Source organism: Capricornis sumatraensis, chromosome 17 (genome assembly GCF_032405125.1).
Source record: "Capricornis sumatraensis isolate serow.1 chromosome 17, serow.2, whole genome shotgun sequence".
In the NCBI taxonomy this organism is placed as follows: Eukaryota; Metazoa; Chordata; class Mammalia; order Artiodactyla; family Bovidae; genus Capricornis; species Capricornis sumatraensis.
The window spans coordinates 59,200,242-59,216,285 of NC_091085.1; the positions used below are offsets into that span (position 1 = coordinate 59,200,242).

A 16,044-nucleotide genomic window follows, 5' to 3' on the forward strand; every position below is an offset into this window, starting at 1 on the left:
GTTTTGTCTTTGTAGGTGGCACTTATTGGATGGATGGGTGTGTTTAGTGAGAAGTGAGTCCACGTCAGAGCTCTGAAGAGCTCCAGTGTTGTGGTTTTGGGTAGAGAAGGAGCTGGAAAAGGAAACTGAGAAATAGCTGCTAAAAAACAGGAGAAAGACTGAGGCAGCTACCATGAGAACCAGTGAGATAGAGAGACTGAAGCAGCTACCATGAGAACCAGTGAGCTACCATGAGAACCAGTGAGATAGGGACTGAGTGTCCCTTGCATTTGCAAGCTGGAGATTCCTGATGACCTGGAGAGCCGTTTATGTAGAGCCATAGAAGCGGAAGCCAGTTGGGAATGTATTGAATGAAGAGCGAGTGAAAACCCAGATGTCCAACAGCTGTAATGTCAGTGTATTGTGATACATTTATGTATGATACTGCTCAGCGTGACCATATACAGACTAGATCAGGGGTTGACAAGCGACAGCTCCCTGGCAAGATCCAGGCCTCCGGCCTGTTTCTGTAGGGTTTGTGAGCAAAGAATGGTTTTTGTTTTTAATTTTTCGGGGAAAAAAAATTTCATGTTACATGAAAATTATATGAAATTCAGTTTTTAGTGTCCATAAATAAAGTTTGATTGGCTTACATCAAGTTTATTCACTTGCATGCTGTCTATAGCTGGTCTGTGCTACAGTGGCAAAGGTGAGTAGTTGGGACTGAGTCTATCTGGCTGATAACACCTAAAATATTTATTATCTGGCTGTTTACTGAAAAAATTTGCCCACTCCTGAACTAGACTCAATGTGGTTTAATCTTAACATAATATGGAACAACAACAAAAAACTAGTTGCAAAAGAAATAGGATGCTAGTTATTAGATTGGTACAAAAGTAATTGTAGTTTTGGACTGTGAATTTTAAATCATTATGTGTTCAGTCACTTCAGTCATGTTCGACTGTGATGCTATGGAATGTAGCCCACCATACTCCTTGGTCCATAGGATTCTCTAGGCAAGGATACTGGCGTGGATTGTCATGCCCTCCTCCAGATAAATCATTATAACTAGGCTCAAACACATCTTTATTAAGCAAAATAGGGACTATTCCAACCAACACATTTTTGCCAATGAGAAATAAGTGTGTTTATTCCTGTACTGTACAGATCCATGCTTTGGGATTTGTCACACTCTCGGAAAACATTTTCTGCCTCCTGCTGGTTGTGGAAGCATTTTCCTTGCAGAAAGTTGTGGAGATGGTTGAAGAAGTGATGGTTGGTTGGCGAGATGTCAGGTGGATATGGTGGATGAGGCAGAAGTTCGTAGCCTGATTTGTTCACCTTTTGAAGTGTTGGTTGTGCTACACGTGGTTGGGCATTGTCTTGGAGAAGAATTGGGCATATTCTGTTGACCAGTACCAGCTACAGGCTTTGAGTTTTTGGTGCATCTCATCGATTTTCCCAGATATAATGCTGTCACTGGGATTCAGAAAGCTGCAGTGGATCAAGCGCACAGCAGACCACTACACAGCGACCATGACCTTTGCTTGATGCAAGTTTGGCTTTGGGAAGTGCTTTGGAGCTGCCTCTCGGTCCGTGGTCCATCCACTGAGCTGGTCGTCACTGGTTGTATAAAATCCACTTTTTGTCGCATGTCGCAGTCCTATGAGAAATGGTTCGTTGTTGTGTAGAATAAGAGAAAGCGGTACTGCAAAACGACAGTTTTTTTGATTTGCAGTGAGCTCATGAGGCACGCACTCAGTGAGTTTTTTCACCTTTCCAGTTTGCTTTCAAATGCCAGTGAAAGTGAAAATCGCTTAGTCGTGTCCAACTCTTTGCTACCCCATGGACTGTACAGTCCATGGAATTTCCCAGGCCAGAATACTGGAGTGAGTCGCCATTCCTTTCTCCAGGGGATCTTCCCAACCCAGGGATCAAACCCAGGTCTCCCGCACTGCAGGCAGATTCTTTACCAGCTGAGCCACCAGGGAAGCCCTTTCACTTTCACTTACGATGTTGGATTCTTTGGCAACTTCTTGTGTAGTTGTAAGAGGATCAGCTTCAATGATGGCTCTCAGTTGTTGTCAGCTTCCAGTGGTGGTCGCTGCGCTCCTCATCTTGAAGACTCTTGTCTCCTTTGCAAAACTTTTTGAATCACCACTGCACTGTACTTTTCTTAGCAGTTCCTGGGCCCAAAGCATTGTTGGTGTTGCAAGTTGTCTCCGGTGCTTTACAACCCATTTTGAATTTGAATTTTAAAAAAATCACTTGAATTTGGTTTTCATCTAACATCATTTTTATAGTCTAAAATAAATATAAACAGCAGGTAATAAGTCATTAGCAAAAAAAATGTGCATTAAAATTATGTATAACATAACCACATTTAAGAAGGTATTCCAGTACCAAATAGCCAGGGTTCAACAATACAAAATCTCAATTATTTTTTCACTAATCTAATAGGTATTTGGAGTAGCAAATGGCAACCCACTCCAGTATTCTTGCCTGGAAAATTGACGGGCAGAGGAGCCTGGTTAGCTGCAGTCCAAGGGGTTGCAAAGAGTCAGATACAGCTGAGCACCTGAGCGCACATACAATAGATGTTTACCTTAGAGAAGTTCTTGTGTATGTTTATTATAGCATTGCTGAAAAGGGAGTACGTTGAAAACTAAACATTCACCAACAGGGGAAAGGATAAATAACTTGTGATACAGTCATACTGTGGGTAAATGATTAAAATGGTAGAGGTTTATATATGTATTAACATGGGTATGTCTCATACAGAAGGTTGAGTAGAAAAAGCATTAAAAGGATGTGTACATTATGCCCTTTATGTAATTTTAAAAATGTAAACAACCAGAAATATGCTTTTTATGTCTTAAAATTAAAAACACATATGGTAAGATGTTAGCATTTGTTAAAACTATGGGCGAGTGCTTGTTATGGTACTCTTTGTAATTTTCTAAAAATGTTTGAAATGATTCTTCATTTAAAAACTGAGGGGAAGAGGAGTGACTGGGATTGAAATGAAAATAGACGAGACAACCCTTCAAAAAAAAGTTTGGTTGTGAAAAGGCGCAGAGAGAGGAAGGCAGGAGTTCCTGTCTCCTGGTTTCTGTTTTCTCTCTGGAGTGTGATGGGTGGTTATCATCTGACAGTCAAGCCTGGGGTGAGGGGTTTGAGGAGAGTAGAGAGGGTGTCAGATAGTCATATTTGGTGAATCAGAGCTCCTTGATTACAGGAAGATGTGTTGGCAGCCAGTGTCGGACATCCACTTGAGATAGCGATTCTCTGATGTCCCAGTCTACACAGGCAGACAGCTTCTTTCCCACAAAGCTCAGCTGTAAAGATACAGACACTGAAGAAAAGTGATGTCATTGTAGTCATCCAGGCTTAGGTCTTGCTGCCAGTCAGGTGTACAGGAAAGTGAGCAGAAAAGGGGTTCCAGGCAGTGAGTAATGATCAGCAGGAGAGTGTCCTGGGTTGGGGATGGGTGGTAGTAAAGAGGAGCTGTAAAGCCAGAAGGGGCTGACACCCAGGGAAGGGGGAGGCCCAGGGTCTCAGGCCTTGAGGTGAGAGTGTTGTGCATCCGGATGCTTGAGCATGGGAGTCGGAAGGATCTTGGAGGTTTGATTTCTGAGGGGACCGTCTTTAGGGTCATAAAGTCCAGTGAGCATCCTCTTGAGAGTTGCATGGTTGGCGGGAGGTGGAGCAGCTCCCATGTGCATAGGGAGGGTGCTCAGGACAAGGGTAGGAGCTACCAGAGAATGGTGGAATGAGCTTCGGATGGGCTGTGCTTCACAGGAACGGAGGCAGGACCGTCCTGGTCTAGAACGGCACTGTTCAGTACAGCAGGGCCCTTCTCCACAGAGCTGTTTAAATCTAGCTGTGTGGCAAGCATTCACGAGTTTGTGTGTATGTGGCTGATGGCTATGGTATTGGACTGTGCAGATGGAAGGCCTTTTCTGTCTTTACAGAAAATTCTGTGAGCCCTCCTGGTCTAGGAGGGAGAGGCAGGACCGTCTTCCATCCCCTGGCCCTGAGCTCCGATGGGTCATAAAGGGTGTGAAGTGTGGTGAGGGGCTGGGCGGGGGTGTTCAGAGCTGTGTGCACGTGAATGCACCAAATCTTGAGGCTAGATTTAGTTCAAGACATTCACAAATTATGAAATTTTCTAGGTGTGAGCTAAATGTTTTGTTTAAACTATGCGTTGATTTGTCAAAGATTTATTTGTCGTCTTGTTCTTCCGAGACCAAGAAGAGCAATTCAGTTGGAACTGAAAACCTTCAAATAGAGTTCATCTAGCTACAATGATAAGATTGTTCTATGCAGTCTTTCAATCCCTGGGTAAATGTGGAAAGAGTATTTGAGAGCAGGTTGTTTGCTGTCTGTGCTCAGTCTAAACCAGAGCGCAGAGCTTGCAGCGTCTGAGCACACTTCTCATTCTCGCAGCACGCTGGCAGGCTCAGACGTCAGCCGGAGGAAGTGGCTGATCCCGGGAGCGGAGCATTCCATCTTCACTGGGCAGCCCCTGGACACCAAGGTGGACAGCCAGCCAGAGGAGACCTGCCTTCCTAGGTGAGCCAGCTCCAGCGAAGATCTCATTTAGGCACTCTTAGCTTTTCTTAGAGATTTCAGTTGCCTTTCAAAGTTTAGGAGGGTTTAAAGAGCCATCTCCTTGTTCCTTTCATGTCTTAATTTTGAGAATCTGATTTTTCTTTTACTTTGAAAGGCTAGTGCTTTTAGGAAATTTTCCTTTCAGAGGTGCTGCAGAGCCTCTGCACTTGTGCCCCTGGCATAGCCGTGTGCTCTGTGCATGGGCTTGCAGTTAGGACACGAGGTTGATCCTCACCCTGTGGATCACCGGAGCCTCCAGAAGCAACCTCATTCGTTTCCTCCAGAGTGCCATATAAATATTCTGTTTCTCTGAGTGCTTCCATGGTGGCTCAGTGGTTAAGAACCCACCTGCTCATGCAGGAGACTCTGGTTCGATCCCTGGGTCAGGAAGATCCCCTGGAGAAGGGCGTGGCAACGCACTCCAGTGTTCTTGCCTGGGAAATCCCATGGACAGAGGAGCCTAGTGGGCTGCAGTCTATGCAGTCACAGAGAGGCAGACATGACTTCGCAGCTAAACAACAGCATGCGCTAGGCTATGAAAAGGATTGAGAAACAATGGTCTTATACAACAGGTTCAGTTTTATTGACTTGTATTGAAAAGCATACGTATTCATTGTGGAGTATAACTATCAACCCTCATTTTATTCCTCTAGTCTAGTAATAATCCCAGTAAACCATCTTAGTTCAGGCTGTTACAACAGATTACCCTTGACTGGGTGGCTTAAACAACAAACGGTTACTTTCTACAGCTCTGGAGGTGGGCAGTCTGAGATCAGGGTGCCAGCATGGCTGGGCCAGATTCTGTCCTCACGTGGCCTTTCCTTGGTGCATATGTGGAGGGAGAGATCAAGGTATCTCTTCCTCTTTTTATAAAGGTATTAACCCCAGCATAGGGGCTTCACTGTCACGTTATCATCAAAACCTAATCACCTTCAAGACTCTACCTCCCCGCCCCCGACATGTACACCATCGCATTGAGAATAAGAATTCATCATAAGAATCTCATTCAACATAATTTTGGGGAGACAGGAAATATTCAGGTCATAGCACTGTGTGTCTTGTAATTACTATTTAAGGTACCATTCTGCTCTGGAAAAGGATCTTTCACCTGGAAGTTCACCAAGTTTATTGATAAAAAAGCAGAGAGAGACTTCAGACACACCAATCATGAAAGCTTTAAAAGAACTTGATAAAGAAAAAGTGTTTAAAAGTTGGGGCACACAGACAGAGAAGGAGGATACCTCGAATAGTAAGTATTTTATTCCTTGTCTGATAGAAATATAGATGCATACATAGATCTCCTCCCCCTTTCTACCCCAACTATATACCTTCTTAAAATGAAATGCCCCAAGTAATGAAATAAAAAGTTAAATTTGTTTTCCTGCTGCTTCAGCCCTGTTTCAGACAGTTGAATCCTAGTTGTTAATGTATCATTGTTGTTACATACATACCTTTTATACAAAGTAAATGACATATTAGTCTCTGTTATTAAAGATTCCTGTGACATTCTTAAGAGTATTTGAGACTTTCTACCTCAGTTTGTCTTATTTGCACACATCAGAAAGTTAAAGCAGGCATTTGGAGTTCGTGAAGTGAGATGTAACATTTGCTACGCTCCCTTTCTTGCTTACTGAGCATCTGTCAGTAGGACAAGAGGTCTGTTTATTAATAACTTTGTTTACTTTTGGCTCTGCTGGGTCTTAGTTGCACACGGGCTTCTTTCTAGTTGCCGCCAGCAGGGGTTACTCTGTTGTGGCTGTTCTCCCTGCAGGGGCTTCTCTTGTGGAGAGCAGGCTCTAGGGTGTGTGGGCTTCCGTAGCTGCAGCAGGTGGGCTCAGTAGTTAGGGCTCCTAGGCTCTATATCAGGCTATAGTTGAGGCGCTCAAGCTTATTTGCTCCACAGCATGTGGGATCTTCCCAGATCAGGGATTGCACCCGTGTCTCCTGCATTGGCAGGCAGATTCTTTACCACTGAGCCACCAGGGAAGCCCAAGAAGTGTGTTTAATACTTGAAGTGTGTTTAATACTTGAAGTGTGTTTCACAGGTTCAGGCACTTGTACTTTCTCTGGCGCTTATTTGGTCAGGCCTGCTAATCATGTCATTAAGATCTTCGGCGTTGCATTTCCTAAGCAGTATCCCCTGGTAAATAAATTAGTGACCTGTTTTCTAAAAATAAACTCTCTTGAAAAATCCCACATTTTTTTTTCATCAAGCATTTTCATTGTAATGTGGTGCATTTGCAAATAATCACTATAATATAGATAGAAGAATTACTTGCTTTGTGTAACCATCTGTTGATGAAGGCAGATAACTGAAGCTAGTTTTGTTTTTTACATTTTTCTGTTATAGAATTGGTGAATGCTCGGCCAGCTGACTCTTCAGTCAGTGCAAGTTGGTCCCCAGAGAAAGGTGCCCAGCAAAGACAAAAGAGGTTTAATTCTGCTTCACAGAGATCATCATCTTTGCCACCTTCAAATCGTAAATCGAGTACTCCAAGTAAGGGTTAGAGGTTTCTGTCTTGGGCTTGGAAGAGTGACATCTGAGCTGTACACATTGATGTTTTCTGCCTCCCTTATGCTCTTCCTCGCACCTAGTAGTGCTCTGAACACCGAATCTCTAAATGCTATCTTGTTCAGTAACACTGTCTGATTGCACAGTTACTATGACCATAACAGAAGAAATTCTCACCGTTTATCAAAGTGAGATTTTTATGTGTGTCCCATAAATGTTTTGCAACTAATACCACTTCAGTTTTTGAGTCAAACTCAAATATTTTTGGCTGACTAATTATTAGTTCAAACAAATTAAGCTAGCCTGAAATAAAGCTGTGTTTTGGTTTTTTTTTTCATGTAGTTACCTAAAGTGACTCAGCATTTTCTTTAGCCAGTTGCAAGTATGATTTTAAAGTTAAGCAATGGATTTCTGTATCCTTAGTTTCTATTTTCGTAAGCAGCTGAAGAAATTCATATATGACTGTGCTCTTAGAACTGTTCATAGGTGCACTGGTGTTTCCATCTTATTTCCAGTCGACTTCTAAAATCCTGAAAAACCAGTTTTGAGATGGAGCACTGCAACGACAGTCTGATAGAGTAAACTGTGGCCAGTGGTTTCCTCTAGATAGTTAGAAGTATGAATTGTTCTAATTTTGTATACTCTTGTTTATCTTTCAAAAAGTTTTACAGTGAAAATGTATTCTTTTTAAAGTTAGTTTTTCTTTCAGTACTTTTCTGAGTTCTGCCAACATAGCCCATACGTAGAAGGAAAAGACTGTCCCCTCTTCATTTTCCTCTGTAGCAAAAAGAGAGATTATGTTAACACCAGTGACCGTGGCGTATAGTCCAAAGCGATCCCCTAAAGAAAATTTGTCCCCAGGATTTAGTCATCTACTTAGCAAAAATGAAAGCAGCCCGATTCGGTAAGTTCTCTAAAACTGTAGAATAAAATATGTATAAAATTGATTTTTTTTTTTAATATCACCTGTTACATCTAGCTATCACTAATTTTTCAGTTGTCAGTGGGGATTCTGTGGATTTAAATCATTTAAATAAACGCCCTACTAAAAATAAAAAAGTACTATAATACATGAAAACAGTTTTTAACTATGTAAACTGGCTACTATAAAATTTAAATACTGCCTCAGAACCCCTTCCAGCTTTTGGATATAGAATAATTCTTTGTTTTCCTAAAAAGGTTTAAGGTATCAGGAAAACTGGGGGCCGTTTGTACAAGAAAGTGGGCTGTCCTGGTGTGGCCCTGGCACTGAACATCAGTTTGTGCTCTGAGAAGGCTGTTCTCTCTGAAGGGTGGTCTGCAGTGTGTACTGTGGTGGGAAATGACCACTGACGCCTAAGACACGAGAGCTGGTGGCCCAGCTCTGTCAGGCTGTTGGGGAAAATTAATGAAGCACGTTGAACCTCAGTTTCCTCTTCTATAAAACAGGGATAATAATGCCTACCTGCTTATTTCATATGCTTGTTAACAAAGATCAGATGAGATCATGTATTAGTAAATGCTTTAAGTCACCAGCATGTAAATATAGTTTTGTGTTAGAAAATATTATTTAAATTTAAGTTTTAAAAAATATATGACCACCTTTCTCTCTTAAAAAATATGTAAATATGTGAGTTAACTTGGATGCCAGCTCATCTGTCTAGTGGAGAATAGGGAACATCGGTTAACATTTTTTTCTCACAAGTAAAACTTGCTTCATTCAATAGATTTGATATACTTTTGGATGATTTAGATACTGTTCCTGTGTCTACTGTACAACGTTCCAATCCAAGGAAACAACTCCAGTTTCTTTCTCTAGATGACTCGGAAGGTATCTTTTCCTAAAAAATTATTCATTATGGTTTTAGTAATTCATTTTGTGAGTGTCTGGTATCAAGGCTCTAGATGTCATTATAGCCTGCACTTAAATTTTTTTTACCCAAGGGTCTCTAAAAATAAGCATTTTTGATGCTCATATTGTTTGTGTTATCCTCATTGGAAAGTTGGGAACTGAGGTCAGGGGATGTTAATGTTTAATTACCAGGGCCATACTGTTCAGTTTTTTATGTTCTATAACTTATATACAACTTAGGCTTTGGATGTTTTTTCCTTTTTCTCAATTGTACTTTCCGTTTTAGATAAAGTTGTAAAATAATATACATGAAATTGCTTGGGCAGGCCCTTAAAATGCTAACTCTGTAATGTTGATATATGTCCACTAAATGTGTTGCTTATTTTTTAAACTTTTTTTGCTTCAAGTTTACAGAAAGTTTGCATACATTTATTTAGGGGAGATGTGAAGATTGCCAGACTGAGGGAAAGGTTTTTAGAATTCTGAGGAGAAAAACTGAGTATATATGATTTATTACATATTTTCTTTTCATTACATTTTTTTGACCGTGTAGCAGCCATTTCCAGAAAGTGAAGTTGGGTAGCATATTTAGTATGTACATGCTGTCTGAGAAGAGTTGATAAGGAAGAAATTTCTTTTTTTTCTGGCAGAAAAAAAATACTCAGAAAAAGCCACTGACATCCATGTTAATCATAGCTCTTCCCCCGAACCGTTGCCAAATGGAGCGAAGAAAGTCTCTGTGAGACCAGCCTGGGAGAAGAACAAGTCAGTTAGCTATGAACAGTGTCAGCCCCTCTCCACAGCACCACAGGGTAACAATTTTGAGTATACAGCAAAGATAAGGACCCTAGCTGAAACGGAACGGTTTTTTGATGAACTTACAAAAGAAAAAGACCAGGTAAAAACAAACAAACAAAAAAAGTTTTAAATCTTTATCTGAACTTAGTACATATGTCTGAGGAACAGTCAGAAGGGAATTATTGAGTCAAACGCAGGAAGTATTGTTGATGCCATACAAAGCTGTGCTGGAAACGCGTGTGAACCGAGCTGTCATTACTAATTGTGTCAGAGGGAACTTGGGTGAAGTCGAGATGGACAAGAAAATACTAGGCTGAAGTCTTTTCTCTCCATCCTATTATAAACATCCTTGCCAATAATTAGAATTCCCCTGTTTTTATTTAAATGTTTTTTTTCTGTGTGTTACCAGATTGAGGCAGCACTAAGCCGAATGCCGTCTACTGGAGGACGAGTCACTTTGCAGACGAGATTAAATCAGGTGACGTGTCTTAGCTTGAATCTGCTTTGGAGGCCTGATGCTAGTCAGTGCTCCATTTAACCATGAGGATTTTTTTCCTTCTAATTTAGAAAAAGTGTTTATTGACTTCCTTATGGCTGTGCTGGGTTTCTGCTGGCTGTGTGCGGGCTTTCTCTAGTTGTGGCGTGTGGGCTTCTCCTTTCGCTGGTCTCTCTTGCTGCAGAGCGTGGGCTCTAGAGCGAGGGCTCAGTAGTTGTGGCACATGGGTTTAGTTGCCCTGAGGCATGTGGTATCCAAAGTTCCCGGACCAGGGATCAAACCTGTGTCCCCTGCGTTGGCAGGCGGATTCTTAACCACTGGGCCACCAGGGAAGTCCGCACGGCCTCCACAGTGGTTCTTTAATGTCAGTTTTTAGGCACACTGAAACAGTCAATCAGAACTTTTAGCTTTTATGGGAAGTGTTTGGTAATGACAGCGTATTTTATAACTTGATGCTAGTTTTCAGGAACAAAGTGATTTTACTTGATACTTCCAAGAAAAAGGCATTCATGCCATCATGTTTTCAAGAAACTAACTTGGGAGCAAATGGCAAGATGTCTGTTAACAGATTTCTGCATTGTTAAGGCTCTCACATGAAATATCTCCTTTTGTGTTTTGTTTTTTCCTCCCCAAATTGCAAATTATTTCTGAATCTCTTTCCATTTAGTAAACGTGTAAAACAGTGGCACTTTGCAGCTGGAATAGATGTGAGGTTAAAAAGAGAGATGTGATTCCATTATTGAGCAGGAGATGGTGCAGGTGAAATGGCCCGTGTGCCTTTCTTTTAGTTGCTTTTCGAAGAGAATTACCAATAAAATGCATGAAGCCATGGGACATTTTAAATCTCCTTTTGTAACATTTTAAACATCACATCAGTGCTGTGTCTCATATAACGGAATGCTTTGGCTTTTCAGTGCCTTCAGTCAGTCAGTTCAGTCACTCAGTCGTGTCCGACTCTTTGCGACCCCATGAATCGCAGCACGCCAGGCCTCCCTATCCATCACCATCTCCCTGCGTTCACTCAGACTCACGTCCATCGAGCCTGTGATGCCATCCAGCCATCTCATCCTCAGTCGTCCCCTTCTTCTCCTGCCCCCAATTCCTCCCAGCATCAGAGTCTTTTCCAATGAGTCAACTCTTCGCATGAGGTGGCCAAAGTACTGGAGTTTCAGCTTTAGCATCATTCCTTCCAGAGAAATCCCAGGGCTGATCTCCTTCAGAATGGACTGGTTGGATCTCCTTGCAGTCCAAGGGACTCTCAAGAGTCTTCTCCAACACCATAGTTCAAAACCATCGATTCTTCGGTGCTCAGCCTTCTTCACAGTCCAACTCTCACATCCATACATGACCACAGGAAAAACCATAGCCTTGACTAGACGGACCTTAGTCAGCAAAGTAATGTCTTTGCTTTTGAATATACTATCTAGGTTGGTCATAACTTTTCTTCCAAGGAGTAAGCGTCTTTTAATTTCATGGCTGCAGTCACCATGTGCAGTGATTTTGGAGCCCCAAAAAATAAAGTCTGACACTGTTTCCACTGTTTCCCCATCTATTTCCCATGAAGTGATGGGACCAGATGCCATGATCTTCGTTTTCTGAATGTTGAGCTTTAAGTCAACTTTTTTGCTCTCCTCTTTCACTTTCATCAAGAGGCTTTTTAGCCCCTCTTCACTTTCTACCATAGGGGTGGTGTCATCTGCATATCTGAGGTTATAGATATTTCTCCCAGCAATCTTGATTCCAGCTTGTGTTTCTTCCAGTCCAGTGTTTCTCATGATGTACTCTGCATATAAGTTAAATAAGCAGGGTGACAATATACAGCCTTGATGTACTCCTTTTCCTATTTGGAACCAGTCTGTTGTTCCATGTCCAATTCCAACTGTTGCTTCCTGACCAGATTTCTCAAGAGGCAGGTTAGGTGGTCTGGTATTCCCATCTCTTTCAGAATTTTCCACAGTTGATTGTGATCCACACAGTCAAAGGCTTTGGCATAGTCAATATAGCAGAAATAGATGTTTTTCTGGAACTCTCTTGCTTTTTCCATGATCCAGCGGATGTTGGCAATTTGATCTCTGGTTCCTCTGCCTTTTCTAAAACCAGCTTGAACATCAGGGAGTTCACGGTTCACGTATGGCTGAAGCCTGGCTTGGAGAATTTTGAGCATTACTTTACTAGCATGTGAGATGAGTGCAATTGTGGGGTAGTTTGAGCATTCTTTTGCATTTCCTTTCTTTGGAATTGGAATGAAAACTGACCTTTTCCAGTCCTGTGGCCACTGCTGAGTTTTCCAAATTTGCTGGCATATTGAGTGCCTTAATTTCAGGAAAAGTTCATTCTCAGATCAATCTGTGATACCAGAAGGAAAGAAAGACACATAGAAGAGGTCTTCTTCTAGGTTTGTACTTATAGATCCTACACAAGCATTCTCAGCCCTTTTCTTTTGTTGCCCTTTGTCTTCTCACTATATTGAAGCAGTTTTGACATACATGACCGGAAACTAAGGCCCTTTAAAAGTCTTATTTTAAGAGCTTGTTGGGACTTCCCTGGTGGCTCAGTGGTAAAGAATCTGCCTGCCAGTGAAGGAGACATATGAGTTCGATCCCCAGTCCAGGAAGATCACATGAGTTCTTCATTATCTTTAACGTCTCTTTTATCTTTGACTTTCTTTCATTGTCTTCGTTGCTCTGAAAGTTTTTGTTTAATAATTAATAAGACTCAACACATGAAACTCATTTTTCAGTAGTTTACTGAGAAATTTCCTGGTGGTCCAGTGGTTAGGACTCTGTGATTCCCCTGCAGGCAGCACATGTTTTTGTTTGATCCTGGTCCCAGATCCCACAAGTCACAAAGTGCAGCCAAAAATAAATAAGGCAGTTTATTGGGAAGGCAGAAGAAGAATTTGTTGGTTCTCTAATTCTAAATGTATCTGAAACATTTGGTTCCATATATGTTTACATATGCTTATATGTTTACATAATGATGATTTTAAGCTCTTTATGAAGTGAAGTGAAAGTCACTCAGTCGTATCCGACTCTTTGCAACCCCATTGACTGATCCATGGAATTTTCCAGGCCAGAATACTGGATTGGGTAGCCTTTCCCTTCTCCATGGGATCTTCCCAACCCAGGGATTAAACCCAGGTCTCCCTCATTGCAGGCGGATTCTTTACCAGCTGAGCCACAAGGGAAGCCCACAAATCCTGGAGTGGGTAGCCTATCCCTTCTCTGGCGGATCTTCCCGACCCAGGGATTGGATTCTTTACCAACTGAGCTATCAGGGAGGCCCAGACTCCTTATAATCTTATTTATTTTTATTTTTGGCTATGTTGGGTCTTCGCTGCTTCGCTGTGGACTTTTCTTGAGTGGTGGTGTGTGGGCTTCTTGTGGTGGTGACTTCTCTTGTTGCGGACAGGCTGTAGAGCGTGCGTACTTCTGTAGTTGTGGCACGTGGGCTCAGCAGTTGTGGCTCCCTGGCTCTGGAGCACAGGCTCAAGAGTTGTGGCATACTGGCTTAGTTGCTTTACAGCATGTGGGATCTTCCTGGATCAGGGATCGAACTTGTGTCTCCTTCATTGGCAGGCAGATTCTTTACCACTGAGCCACCAGAGAAGTCCCAACAAGCTCTTAAAATAAGACTTTTTTTAAGGGCCTTAGTTTCCAGTTATGTATGTCAAAGCTGTTTCAATATAGTAAGAAGACAAAGGGCAACCACACACACAAAAAAGGCTGAGGATGCTTGTGTAGGATTCGTAAGTTTAAAAAGGGCAAAAAAAAGATGAAAAACGCTCCACCTCACTAATGAGTTTAAAAAAACAAACACACTTTTAAACAAAAGCATAATTTTTAAGGCTTTCCAGGAGGCTCAGTGGTAAAGAAAATGCCTGCCAGTGCAGGAGCCGCAGGAGCCGTGGATTTGATACCCAGGTGGGAAAAATCTGGAGAAGGAAATGACAACACACTCCAGTATTCTTGCTGGAGAATCCCATGGACGAAGGAGCCTGGTGGGTTACAGTCCATGGGGTTGCAAAGACTTCGACACAACTGAGCACGCACACGTGTGCATGCATCATTTTTAAGCTCTTACATTGGCAGGTGAAAAAAAAAATGATAGCTGGGCTAGGGAAAAGCTTATCCTTCAACACTGAGTAAGGAGAAAGTGTCACAGACTTCCTGGAATTCAGCTTGACATGTATCCAAAGCTTTAAAATTATACATTTTTTTGGACCTAGCGTTTTTACTTGAGGGAATGATTCCTAAGGCAATATTTTAGGTATGTGTAGAGACATGTTTCAGAATATATATTTAATTTAAAATGATCTCATAAAGGATATTCCATAACAAGAAAAGTTAAATTGAAAAACATTCTAAAGAAGTGTTTGATTTTTTTTCTTAAAAATGATGTTTCTATATACATAAAAAACAGGAAACAGAACCGTGGTTGTTACTTTTTGCTCTTCTATCTTCTGAATATTCTAAAAATGAACTGTTAATTTCTTACAGTGAAAGTTGTTGAAGAGAAAATTTTTAGGTTTTATTTCAGGATACCATTGGAGTTAGTACTGAATAAAATACCTAAAGTGGTGAATATATATTTCAGGTACTGTTTAACAGTAGTAGTATTTATTTTAAAATAGCAGTTGTTATACTGATTCATTGTACAGTCTCTTGTTTCTTGGAAAGCTCTCCTCCAGCAATTTTCCTTTTTAACCTAGAAATTTTGGTCAGAAGAAAGTTCTCTGATATAAGTGGGTTACAGCACCAATCACATGTGTCCATTTTTTCTGGGGAAATGTATGAAGAACCTTCTGGGCTCCTCTTGTACTGTTTTCAGTTCAGCGGAGTCAAATAATTCTCTCCTTCTAGAGAACTGGGTTGCTGTTGCTATAATTTCCACATAGTGTATCAAACATATTGAGAATATTTAAAGTTCAGCAGTTACCTTGAATGGTTGAAAAGGTGATTTATGTTTATAGTTTAAATGAAATAATGTAAAGGATGATTTGTATAAAAGCCAAAATAATTTTAATTTTTGATATTTAAACTTGCTCATTTGCTGAAAGAGAGGTCATTTTGGTGATACTTATAGAATTGGTGAACTTGGTAGAATTCTGATTAAGTTTTTTCCTTTATTTTCGCCCAGGAAGCCTTGGAAGATCGTTTGGAGAAGATTAATCGAGAGCTGGGTTCTGTTCGCATGACGTTAAAGAAATTCCATGTTTTGCGCACCTCTGCAAATCTTTGAGATTTGTAGTCATTAAATTTTGAGACATTTTTGTTTGCACTAATGTATAATTATGCACTCAAAAAAGGCAAACTATTTTATACTGTTTCTAAGCCTTCAAACGTAGTTTTACAATCATGCTATTCTTTACACTTGCTATTTTATACTTCAGATAGCCACATATTTTCAAGATATTTTTGTTATGCTCAGGAACCTCTTGTATATTTTACTATTTAAAAAGTATTATTTTTAAATAGTATATGTCTCCTGTTTATATCAAGAATAAAGAAATATAACAGGGGAGGCAGCTTTGTTTCTAAACATAGTGTTATCCTTTTATGATGAACTTTGCACACCAGTTTTATAAACTTGTTCTACATTGTGAATATGATTCTAAGTTTTTTTAAATAAATGCTTAAGAGCTTCCACAGTGATAGAGTAATACATGCTGAATGCAAAAAAAAAGCATACCCTAGATTTAGCTATGTTGAAGTTTTTTTTAAATGATAATTCCTGTTTGAAACGTGTCTTAAGAGTGAATATTAGAGTTAATAATGGAAACATTGGAAATAATGGAATATTGGAAAGCTCTGA

At 40.8% G+C, this 16,044-nt stretch overlaps 1 protein-coding gene across 1 annotated transcript in view; it reads left to right on the top strand.

Annotated features, from left to right (window-relative positions):
* Positions 1-15,723, top strand: part of MPHOSPH9 (M-phase phosphoprotein 9) — a 52,430-nt gene extending 36,707 nt beyond the window's left edge. Inside the window, exons 16-23 of the mRNA XM_068990072.1 lie at positions 4,429-4,554; positions 5,670-5,842; positions 6,944-7,090; positions 7,889-8,009; positions 8,812-8,915; positions 9,587-9,834; positions 10,144-10,212; positions 15,370-15,723. Coding sequence (XP_068846173.1) covers positions 4,429-4,554; positions 5,670-5,842; positions 6,944-7,090; positions 7,889-8,009; positions 8,812-8,915; positions 9,587-9,834; positions 10,144-10,212; positions 15,370-15,471 — 1,090 coding nt within the window. The 3' untranslated portion in view covers positions 15,472-15,723. The remainder of the gene's footprint in view (positions 1-4,428; positions 4,555-5,669; positions 5,843-6,943; positions 7,091-7,888; positions 8,010-8,811; positions 8,916-9,586; positions 9,835-10,143; positions 10,213-15,369) is intronic.
* The last annotated feature ends 321 nt before the right edge of the window (positions 15,724-16,044 follow it).